We start from the raw sequence: 12,085 nt of genomic DNA, 5'->3' as shown, positions 1-12,085 counted from the left end.
AACTTTCAACAACCTTTCTAATTTTGTTTAAATATTACTTTCGAGAAGTTTTTACTACTTTTTAACTTAACATAATAAATAAACATAAATATACGTACAAATCACTGGTTCTATATGTTGATAGAATTGATGAAAAATACTTACTCATATTCGACATATATACATTAAATCAATCCACGCATTATTTATTAGTTTAAGTATCGTAAATAATCTATATGTTTTTATTTCAATATACTACTTTAACTGTGGCAAGTTAAACATTTGCTATGTTCGACTAAATTTCTTTCCTAGAAGGCTAGAACTAGAATAGATCCGCCACTGCTTGTTGTCTTTTGACTCAACGACATCAGATGAGAGAGAGAGAGAGAGAGAGAGAGAGAGAGAGAGAGGTAAGGTTAGAGCAGGGCTTATAAGTTCCTAGAGAGAGAGAACGGTTTGATAGAGAGAACCACTGACCTTAATTCTCAGAACTGTTTTCTACTCCAATTCCCTTTATTCTCCTTCGACAGAGAGAGACGGAGAGAGAGAGAGAAGTGATATACTGTGAGAATCTCAATCTGTGTTATACGCATGTGTTGTTATTTATATCTGGACTTGTTGTAATAGTTGATTCTGAATCCGACATTGAAGTTAGTATCTTCAGGCGGAGATTTCAAATACCTAAGTTGGTGAAGTGATTATTATTCTATTAGTTATCGTCGTCACTTGATTCTAGATTGAAATTTGGATCCTCGCTTTTTTTTTTTAACTTGATTTTGGGGCTGTTGATTTATCGGGGGGAAACGATGAACGGTGGTGATGTTGCAGCAGCAGCTCCGGCACCGCCGTTAGAGTGGAAATTCTCTCAGGTCTTTGGTGAACGTGCGGCCGGCGAAGAAGTTCAGGAAGGTAAACTACTTTATCATCTCACTCTTTACTCTATGGATCCACACTTATTTTGAATTAGGTTTTGCTATCTGCTATTTGGTTGTTAATTGCTCAAATAATTACTATTTCATTATTGACCAGTAGAGAAAAATCTGTTTGATTTGATCATGGATTTGATGGTGTGATTTTGCATGCGGAGTTTAACCAAAATACCTTATATGAACAGTCTATTAATGAACTAACCAAGTTCAGTCCTTTTAAGCTATATTTCATTTTAAGAAAAATATTGGAGATCCTTGAACTTGTGTCTTGATGTCTCTTGTGTTTGACTGGCGAATCAGTACTTGTTATTGATTTACTGAAGGACTATGGAGCTGTAGTTGCTTTGACTTCATTTGGTGGTTTTGCTGTTTAAGTGCTTTGAGCTATTATACTTAAATTTAAAGCATAAGGGCGTCAGTTTCTAGTTAAAGTTGTGGATTTACCACAGATGCATTTGTGTGACAGGGTGGTTCCGTATTGAGAAACTAACTTAGAATAGTCGCTCGCCCCGAAAAATAGCCGGCAAATGTATATATTACACATAATTAGTGTGTAATATATGTATATTGGCTAGGGGCTGTACCGAGTGGACAAATTTGTAACTTCCCCTTCCGTATTTCGCCTCTAGGTATTCTCTACCTGCCCACCGGTGTCAGTTTTAGGTACATGTATCCTCTTGCTTAAGGTTGTTCAAGTTTTATTGATGCAGTCAGTGACCACTTGTCATGTTATTTTTATTCCACTTTTTGTGATGTAAATATAGTAGTGAAGTTCTAGTACATATACTAGTAAGTTTCTTGAGATTGCAGGGCATGTTTCAGTACGACAGGCTGCTCGGAGAGCAAATTTATATTGGGGTATTGGTGGATATGCCAAAATGGTCAAGGTAGAGACAATACCTTTCTTGTGTTTTGGAAATATTGGACGTTGTTCATGGGGCTTGTCGGCTTGAATCCAGCCAAGTGTTTAACTGCACATGATTAATGGAGACTGTCCCAGAGAGAAGATTTTGGGTCAAGATTGTTCGGCTATTAGAAGTTGTCCATTTTACATAGTTCCAAATTTGTTTGACGAAAGTTTGTTTCAACGTTGTTGGGCTTCGAGAAAGCAGTTTGCATCCGCTCTTTTTTTGGGGTTTCATGATGCTATGTCATTGGACTCTTGATGTGTGATAAAGTTGTTCATTGTGAATTTAATTGACAGCTCCCCGACAAAGTTCATCGTATTTTGCATCTGCTGAGTGTTCTAACCCTCTGCAGCTCCTAGCCTTGTGCTTTAGCTTCCTCTTTTAGAACTATCCTGATTTTCTTGCCCAACGTTTTTTTTTTGGATAAGTGAAATTTTATTGGTTGCACCAAGAAAGTGCTAGTATGTACGTCAAAGATTTCTAACCCCCTTAATAAAGAAGGGATTCCAGAAAGCCGACAAAAGTATTTACGTGGCAGTCAATCTTGAGCTTACACCAAGAATACAGAAAATGTAAGGCTCTAAACATAACGAAGTGTATTGCGGAGTATTTGTTTTCAAAACACCTATTGTTTTTTTTCAAATATAACAAAGAGGGACAGTGTTCCAAAAGTCTTTGAGATGCTTCTTTGTTCTCTGCCCATTCAGCTGTGTACAGCTTCTTTCAGCATTTCTGGATGTACCCATTGTATCCAAAACATATTAAGGAACAAGGTCCGTACTTCCCATGCGTGCTAACCATGCAAGAAAAGATGAGCAGGAGATTCACTGTTGGCTTCACATAGAGAACACCTATGGCATAGCTGAAAATTTCTTTTTGTAAATTTTCCTGTGTTAGGCACGCTTCCTGTAGTGCCAGCCAGCCAAAGCAAACTGCTCTTGGTATGCTTTTGTCTTCCACACTGCTTTCCAAGGCCATATCTCCTGCCTGCTGGAGATTTCAGCTGGTTATAGCAAGATTTTACGGTGAACTTTCTTTTCTGTCTTCTTCCCATGCTAGAGAATCAGGAATGTCTGCGTGTATTCAAACTCCCTCTACTCTGAATAACAGTTGTCCAAACTCCAAAGTTTTCTACTTCCCAACCGAATTTTTTTTCCTTAATCCAAAATTCCAATCTTCATTACTCCAGCACACGGAAATTGTTGCATCTTGCTTTGGCTCATACCAAAAAAAATTCATGAAAGTTCTGCTTCAAGGGAGATTAAATCCAACCAAGGATCCCACCATATTCTGGTTTTAAGCCATCTCCTACAACAGTAAACCATTGATGCTCTTCCAGATACACCATATGCCCTGTAGCTTGTTTAGTTCTTGCTCAGAAGTTTATTGATTCTGAGAAGTATGTTTGACGACCTTTGGTATAGCTTAGTTCATTTTGCCAGTTAAATAATTACTGAAGTACCTGTCAGCGTAAAAACATAATAGGTGGAAGTATTGGCAGGTTAGATTGACTGGAAACTTTTTCATAATTTGCACGATTTGGCACCAAATGTTTCTCTTACAGAAGTTATATCCAGATTCGGAGTTTCTTTCTGACTTTATTCAGCCCTTGGGGTTCTTTTTTGTAGGATGGAGTGTCGTTGAAGTCCATTTGCTCTAAATAGAAACCACAGTCTAGCTCCTTCGTTGTCTTGCTTTTTTAGGCTTGACTTTTCGTTCCTCATGGTTTATTGCAGTGGTGGAGCCAAAAATCCTAACAAGGGGATTCAAAAACTAAAAGAATACCATGCCTAGGATTCCAACTTGTTACCTAAAGCAAATTTTTAACCCCACTACCACTAATTTTAAAGTTTCCATCATGTCAAGGGGATTTAAAAACTTATATATGCACAAAAGAATTTGTTTTTACCCTATTTGTGCAGTATAATTTTCCAATGAAGGGGATTCTGTTGACCCCCCTTCATTGAATTGGTCAAGCATGCAGAATGTGCACACAAGAAGAAAACAAGCGCTGAATGATAGACTGTTGATCATTGAAGTTTGCTGAAGTAGGAGTGCTTAAAGGCAACACCTGTAGTTACAGAAGTCCTACTTTATGGAGCTAGTTTGCTTGACTCATGGCGGTCTTCTTATTCTGACTAAAGTCATCTGCATCTAAATAGTGGATGCAGAAAAACTTATTTTATGTTTCAAGCTCTTCACAAATCCATGGCAGTACCAAATTCATTATGTTTATTGGCAGTTTTGCCCTGTTTTGAATAGACGAGTTGCATTAGATCAATGGTAATCCTGCTTAAGGAAAGTGCTGGCTGAGATTTTATTATGTGTTTTAAATAACTTATCTCGTCCTTTTTCTAATTATGTTAGCATGGTTGAGACTTTGATTTTCTTTTCTTCCGGTGCTTCTAAAAGCGAAAGCACAAAGAATGATAACCCCTCGTTTGAACTGAAGCAGATAGCGAAAAGTGAAGCATGCTTTTGAACTGAAGCGAACGAGTTGTGAAAATTTAAAAAAATACCAAATTGGAATTTAGTGATCCTACTATAATAATGAAATTGCAATAAAAATACTTACTTAAGCAGTCAATTTACGATAATGTTGTTATTGACAACTCCTCAAAGTTGAGTTTCAAATAATTAAAAGCTTCTCATTAGGATCACTTGTCACATTATTGTTTGAAGTGCACCCTTCTCTGAAGCGCGTGGCGTCGCCGTGAAATGATAACCGCATGTTTGCATCCTTTTGTCGCTTTGAGCAACTAAGCGGGGACTTTTAATTACACTGCCTTCTTCAATAGCTGTTCTAATAATTCCTCTGAATGTTCCTTATTTTTTTATAAGGAAAACAAAAGGCTCGTCCTTCAGAGTCTTCTTTGAATTATGCATTTGAGTCAGTTCATTTATTGTAGGTTTTGTACAGTAACCTATCAAAGAAAAATGTAGGCTTTGTCTATGTTGTTCGGACTCTCCGAATATATCGATGGGTGCGTGTCGGATCCTCCAAAGATAGTGTATTTTTGGAGGATCTGACACGGGCGCGGCAGCTGTTTTGGAGAGTCCGCGCAACATAGGGCTTTGTAAAGTTCACGTCAACGCTGCACATTATCATGATGTGGGGATATCCAGAAAGAAGAACACCGTGACTAGTGAATTTGCTGCCAGTAGCATTCTGTGTTGCGTGAAATTTATTTCATGGTTGCATTCATGTGAGTTCATTTAATGTAGGACTTTTCAGTTTAGGATAATGCAGCATTTATGCTGATATGGCAACATCCAGAATGAAAAGAAAGGAACAGAAAGAATGTCTCTCAATATTGTGCATGGATTCGTCTTAATAATGCCCAGCTTGTTCTTTGGTGTATAACATAGTTTAGATAGCAGTTTTAGGCAGTTCGTGTTACCTGAAGGTAGTTGCTGGTGGTTTACTGTCAGACTTTAGTATAAGACACGTAGACGAACCTTTCTAGGAAACAACAGAATTGAATATCTTGCAATAGATTTCACGTATGGAATAATGGCGCTGATTCTTTCTGCAGTTACACAACTTTCTCAAATAGTAGGATAATATTTACCATGCTTACGGTGTTTAGACATTTTGGACACTCTTTTCTTTCTGTCTCATGATTTGTTTTCTTGTATAATGGCACCGATTCTTTCTGCAGTTACACAACTTTCTCAAATAGTAGGATAATATTTACCATGCTCACGGTGTTTAGACATTTTGGACACTCTTTTCTTCTGTCTCATGATTTGTTTTCTTGTCTTTGTTTTGCAGTTGATATCATCTCAGCAATTGAGTTTGACAAAACTGGCGACCATCTTGCCACTGGGGATCGAGGGGGTAGGGTGGTATTATTTGAAAGGACCGATACAAAGGAGGTTGTTCTTCAATCTTGTAGTTATTCAGAATTTGGAGGTTCTTTTGATTGATCAGTCTTTTCCTTGCGCTTATTTTTTTGTTTAGCATGCTGGTAGCCGAAGAGAATTAGAGAGAACGGACTATCCAGTCACCCGGCATCCAGAGTTCCGCTACAAGACAGAATTTCAAAGCCACGAGCCTGAGGTACGCGACTCATCTCTGTTTCTAACCTTCTTTCGTGGTGTAATTTCTCCTTGCGTCATGTACTTGCCTGAGAAACAATATTTGAAAGAGCTTCCGAGACACATTACCTTATTGTTTCTATGTCCTGGAAATAGATGGATGTTTTACCATCTGAGCCACCACTTTCTTGTGTCTATGGTGGACTACTGCCTTTTAGTTTTCACTCTTCATGTGCTCTTAGTTCCTTCTTTTTGCCGCTTCAAGTAGAATTCTTATGCTCTCATCTACGTCATTCAGTTTGATTATCTGAAGAGTTTGGAGATTGAGGAGAAGATCAACAAGATCCGGTGGTGCCATATGCCTAATGGTGCTCTCTTTCTTTTGTCTACTAATGACAAAACTATAAAGTTCTGGAAGGTAAGTTATTTCATCCGATTTGCTTCTCTGTGATTCTATGTGGTAGTACATGCAGAGTAGGTTTTTGATACCCCTATCAAGTAAAATGAAAATGTTTATTCCGTATTTACTTATCCGAAGCTTAAGCTACAGTAAGTTTTGTGGGAGAGGGATACTAATAGCAATTTCAAGTGTGTAGCCTGACATGTCTTCATCTTCATTCATATTCATGGTAGTACTAGAAACTGTTGTATTAGGAAGGGGGTGAGAAAGTTATTCAGTGTGGTGGGATGGGATGCCTGGGAAAAGTGATATCTAGTTGAATGCTTTGGGAAATTGTCTGATGTGCTGTTGCCTCTTATAATTCGTACATCGGCTATCAACCAACCCTTCTTCCATTCTTGTGGAATGCATATGTTGAGATACTATGCATTTTTTGACAAGCTACTGTTTAAGCACCTCAGTCTTCTTGTGACTGTCTATGTTGGCTGCCTATAGCATCCTAATTTGCTTCCTAATTATCTTTTCCTGAATTTTCAGGTCGAAGAGAAGAAAGTCAAGAAAATATCCAACTTAAATATTGACCCTTCCAGAGCTATTGCAAATGGCAGCATGCCCAGTTCAAGTGTTTCTTCCAGTCAAAAAAAGTATCTTGCAAATGGGTGCTACACAGATGGATCTTCCGACTGTTTAAGCAATGATTTTTCGTTTCCACCTGGGGGTCTTCCTGCATTACATTTACCTGTGGTAGTTGTACTTAAGATATATATGCAACTTCCTATCTTGTACTACATATATATGTCAAGGTTTTCTATGTGTATTGGTTTTTTAACCTCTCAAGTATGTACATTAGTTCTCCTAAGTATGGCCAGCATTTACCTATAAAAACAATGATGTCCATGGGTATAAAGTTACATCTAATTGTCGGAAATAAAATAGTGTAGAAAGGAAAATAATTCAGGAGTTGATAGTCTGAGCTGAACTTCATATATGATATTTGTTAGTCCGGGTTATTGGGGAAGTCTGTTTTGATGACTGTGTATACTATTCCAAAACATCTGTTAAGGTCTATAGTTTTGGTTAATTGTTCATCCATGTATTGGTGCAAAGTGTAACAAGAAACCAGAAACATATCTGTATTTCACATTTTAGTACATTCCGCATTGGTCCTTTTAGTATTTACTAATTCTACGTACAATCTGCATATGTGCTGGGTCAATGCATAGGTGCTTTATCCTCTACCTCTCAGGCTGGGTAACCGAAAACCTTTATGCCTTTGTTCTTCCTTAAATCTTTCCTCAATTTGCTAAAGGAATTTCCATGTGGCTTTAGCTCACGTCCCCTCTGACAAATGCTGTTTGTTGAAATTTATTGATCGTCTTTATTTTTCTTTCATCTGCTTCTAAAAGCTTTGGAATCTGAATTGCAGGTTTCAAGCAGTGAGAGCAGCGTTGCTGCTAAATGTAGAAGAGTATATGCCCATGCACATGACTATCATATAAATTCTATTTCAAATAACTGGTGAAGATCCATTCTATGATTGGAAATCTGATTTACTATGTCTTCTATTTGTTAGAACTTAACGTAATTTCTGTCCTTTTCTTTCTTCCACTTAGTGATGGGGAAACATTTATATCAGCTGATGATCTCCGGATAAACCTTTGGAACTTGCAAATAAGCAATCAAAGTTTCAATATTGTTGATGTCAAGCCAGCAAATATGGAAGATCTAACTGGTGAATTTTTGATGTGTTGATCTCAACTTCCATTTTGTTGTGGGCACTTCAAATACATGATAGTTTTAATTTTTATTTTTAATTTTTCAGAAATTCTTGTTTCAATGAATGCTCATATTTGTTTAGATGTTTGTTATTGCAGAGGTGATAACTTCAGCTGAATTTCACCCTACTCACTGTAACATGTTGGCTTATAGTAGTTCAAAAGGATCAATCCGTCTGGTAGATTTGCGGCAATCAGCATTGTGCGACTCCCATTCTAAATTGTGAGTATCACATTATTTAAATTGTAGTCCTTTGCTGGTAGGTGTTTGCTTATCTTCTCTATGTCAAAACAAGATATCACCTGTGCAAAAGAATTCTACAAGAGAGCTAGTTTCTTACCAGTATAGGGCCCCTGGAAAGCCTTTTCTCAAAAAAAAAAAAAGTATAGGGCCCCTTGAAAGATATTCTTCAAGAGATAAATATTTTAAAATTACTTTCTCATAGCTTTAATAAGTTGAAATGTTGGTTACTCATATATGCAGGTTTGAAGAAAAGGAAGCTCCTGGTTCAAGATCCTTTTTTACCGAGATAATTGCTTCAATTTCAGATATAAAATTTGCGAAGGCTGGAAGATACATACTTAGTCGTGACTATATGACCCTTAAGGTTGGTTTTTCTCTCCCTTTATTTTCTCTAGGTCTTCATCTTTTCAGTTGATTGATGTGAGATGTATCATATGCTTGACTCTGTAAATGGGGTGCATAAGGAAAACAGAGTTCTGATAAGTCAGAAGGTAACATAAGCATGGTCCATGGGCATCTCTTAGTCACATTCCTGGTAATTGGTTTAGAACAAGTTTAATAAATGAGCTGTGGCACACTCTTCACTGCCGGAATGGCGGAATCTGACTTAAATTGCCAGCATACCAACTCAACAACACACACACACACACAAAAAAAGCCATGGTAGTAAACATTACGAGTGCATTTGGAGTTTTCCTTGGTGCACTATTTAGAAGAATTTCTGGGCTTTCTGGAAGATTAAACTATGTGCATGTGCATGGCGCTGTAAGTAAAAGTATTTTTTCACAAAATAGTACCAAGTGGGTACTGCAAAGGTTTACAAGATGTTACAGCTATTCTTCACTTTCAAAAAAAGAGTTAAAAATAGATTCTTTATAGCTTTTACATAATTCTTTCTTTGTTACACAACAATATGAAACCTCAAGATATATTTCAAGCTGTATATTGCCTCTGATACCCCTTCGGAGCTTCTTTTTTTTTTTCCTCCCACAGCAACCACAAAATGCATAGATTAGCTGTCTTGGAAAACGCCTTAACACTCTTTATGAACTAGAGAGCCTCTCCAATTGCAAAGATAGTCACTCACAGTTCTTCTGATTGGCCAGATGGAAACGTCGTGTTTCATCAGTTCATCGGTCACGTCAGATGTAAAAACAAATAATTGACAGATTCTTCAATTCTTTCACGCACGAATCACTTAATACACCAATTTTGCCCCCTCTTCTCTTATCATTGTCGTCTATAATTGATACGCATGCTGCTTTAATCCTTGTGTTCCCCTGTGGAAAGCTTTTGCAGTTGAATTTTTCCCAAGGCTAAGTCTCATCTTTCAAAAATCTTAATTACAAACAAAACCTCTTGGTTTCATTAGGTTTTGCTATGTTTGCATCTTATGTTTGTGAGTCTGCAAAACGTTTTCAAGAACTTAAAGGTGCAGATACTACATTTTCTTTATCCTTTCTAGTTCCTGGCAACAATGTGCACGGTATACCATAAGAGTAACTATTATATTCAGATTCCTGCTAGATCTACTTTCTTTCAGCTTTATGTTTGTGGACGTACTCGTCAATAAAAGAAAGAATGAGAAGAAGTGAGATCTTTATCATTGATTCTTTTTTCCTGGTGAGGTGATCCTAACCTAAGTATATGGAAGAAAAGATTGTTCCGTTTTTACTGAAACTCATCTTGCCTTGCAGCTTTGGGATATAAATATGGATTCTGGTCCAGTTTCAACTTTTCAGGTTCATGAATATTTGAGACCAAAGGTGAATTTCTTTCTCCCAAAATTAGGTGCTTGTGCTTGGTTAGTTTCTATTTGTGTCTGAGCTGATTAGTAATTATTATGTTGCTCTGCAGTTATGTGATTTATACGAGAATGATTCCATCTTTGATAAATTCGAATGTTGCCTTAGCGGTGACGGTTTGCGAGTAGCAACTGGATCTTATAGGTGCGTAGACTTATTTTTTTCAGTTTTTATTTCCTTTCCTTTTATTTCTCCACCATGGTGATGTATTGTTCAACATAATTTGTGCAATTTCAGCAACCTTTTCCGTGTGTTTGGTTGTGCTGCGGGGAACACGGAAGCAACTACATTAGAAGCAAGCAAAAACCCCATGAGGTACCTGTATTAAAAGTTTTTCGGCATGTAAATTTATTTGGATATATCATATTGTCATGGCTTTTGATGACTTTGATTATTCTCCTTTAGAAGACAAGTCCAGACCCCTTCGAGGCCTTCCAGATCCTTGAGCAGCAGTATAACACGTGTTGTCAGGAGAGGTATGCTTTTCTAGATGCAGATATATAGTTTCTCATATATCTCAGATATATGTTACTCGCTCCGTTCCAGTTTATGTGAACCTATTTCTTTTTTGGTCCGTTCCAAAAAGAATGACCCCTTTCTAAATTTGGAAACAATTTAGCTTAAACTTCTAGTTCTACCCCTAATGAGAAGCTTTTACAACCACACAAATACTCTGAACCCATTTTTGACTTGTTTAGGACCACAAATTCAAGTCTTCATTTTTTCCTAAATTTCGCCCAGTCAAACAGGTTCACATAAATTGGAATAGAGGGAGTATCTATATTTGAAATTTTGCCCCAACAGTTTGAAATAAATTTGAATTTTTATGATATGCATTCCAGGAGCAGAAAGTCCAGTTGATGCTAATGGAAACTCATTTGACTTCACAACCAAACTGCTCCATCTCGCATGGCATCCAACTGAAAATTCAATTGCATGTGCCGCTGCAAACAGCTTGTATATGTATTATGCATAAAATATGAGGTTGCAGTTTCTTGGAGTTGCTTTTTCAGAAGGCTTTGTTTCGAATCAACTTGAGGTTCTGCCATTTCGCACTTCCACAATCAATGCCGACGTATATTACATGGTCTTAATGTTAAGGTCCGCTGCTCAAAGAGTGGACAATCTAGCAACTTATTTGTCAATAGCCATGCGTTCCCATTTTCTGCTTCACCCTTCTCTAAATTTCCTATTTATTGGGTTGACTTCAGGAGAGATCTCATTGTAGTTCTCCCACAAGCAAAACCGATTGATGTGAAAAAATTGTCACTAGATCTAAGGTAAATGCAGTTTTGCTCGAAATCTTGCTGGAAAGGACCTGCTGGCTAACTTGCAGAGCGTTAAACTAACTTTATTGGATAGCATTATTTTTTGTAGGATAATTTAATGTGCTTTTTGCTATAGGTTATTGACTGAAGTAGTTCTCTTTTTCTTTTTTCTTTTTTCCTGTAAAAGAAGTTCAAGGGCACCGGCATTTATTTCCCTGTATTTTTTTCTTTGGTAAAGTGAAGCTTGCACTGCCAACCTTTCTATCACTTGGAGATCCTCAGTACTTGTGCATTTTATTAGGTTGAGGTGGGTACTCTTATTCTGCTGCTGGTGCCATGTAATGGAACTAAACCTGCATGATCCAGCTAACATTTTTCACATTGCTGTGTATGGCAACCATATAACGGTTCCCCACGGCTGGATGCCTCATCTTCTCTCTGAAAACGATACCATTGTACTTCTCCCTTATGCTAACATTCTTTTATGCATTAGGAGAGGCCATTGTATGTCTCCTGCAAGCAATACTTCTGTCATCAGTGAAGAGTTAGGTTGCTTGTGCTTATGATGGTTGGTTAATGTCTTGTGTGCAAGCATGTTTGTGCTCATAGGAAGAGCAACAGGAAGAACTACGACTTGTTCTTCCTTGACATGCTTTTCTTATAAATATATTGGCACAATGTGATTGAGATAAGTGATGATATGCGTTCGTTATGGAATGAAATTACTTGCGACGAG

The 12,085-nt window shown here is 37.4% G+C and overlaps 1 protein-coding gene across 3 annotated transcripts; it reads left to right on the top strand.

Moving 5' to 3' along the window:
• Window positions 1–295: 295 nt before the first annotated feature.
• LOC109215853 (serine/threonine protein phosphatase 2A 55 kDa regulatory subunit B beta isoform-like) lies at window positions 296–11,772 on the top strand. 3 transcript variants are annotated; one of them, XM_019379968.1, is made up of 14 exons: window positions 296–888; window positions 5,592–5,695; window positions 5,781–5,879; window positions 6,156–6,275; window positions 6,795–7,004; window positions 7,684–7,775; window positions 7,871–7,989; window positions 8,132–8,255; window positions 8,517–8,640; window positions 9,974–10,042; window positions 10,134–10,225; window positions 10,319–10,396; window positions 10,490–10,557; window positions 10,924–11,772. In XM_019379968.1, the coding sequence occupies exons 1-14, from the start codon at window positions 786–788 to the stop codon at window positions 11,055–11,057; spliced, it is 1,536 nt and encodes a 511-aa protein (XP_019235513.1). In that variant the 5' UTR covers window positions 296–785; the 3' UTR covers window positions 11,058–11,772. The 3 variants fall into 3 exon arrangements, with proteins under 3 accessions (XP_019235513.1, XP_019235510.1, XP_019235512.1); XM_019379965.1 differs by having other exon boundaries at window positions 297–888; window positions 10,487–10,557; XM_019379967.1 differs by having other exon boundaries at window positions 298–888; window positions 6,795–7,001; window positions 10,487–10,557.
• The last annotated feature ends 313 nt before the right edge of the window (window positions 11,773–12,085 follow it).

Source organism: Nicotiana attenuata, unplaced genomic scaffold (genome assembly GCF_001879085.1).
Source record: "Nicotiana attenuata strain UT unplaced genomic scaffold, NIATTr2, whole genome shotgun sequence".
In the NCBI taxonomy this organism is placed as follows: domain Eukaryota; kingdom Viridiplantae; phylum Streptophyta; class Magnoliopsida; order Solanales; family Solanaceae; genus Nicotiana; species Nicotiana attenuata.
Note: the sequence above shows the minus strand (reverse complement) of the source record. Positions and strands in the feature narration are given on the sequence as shown.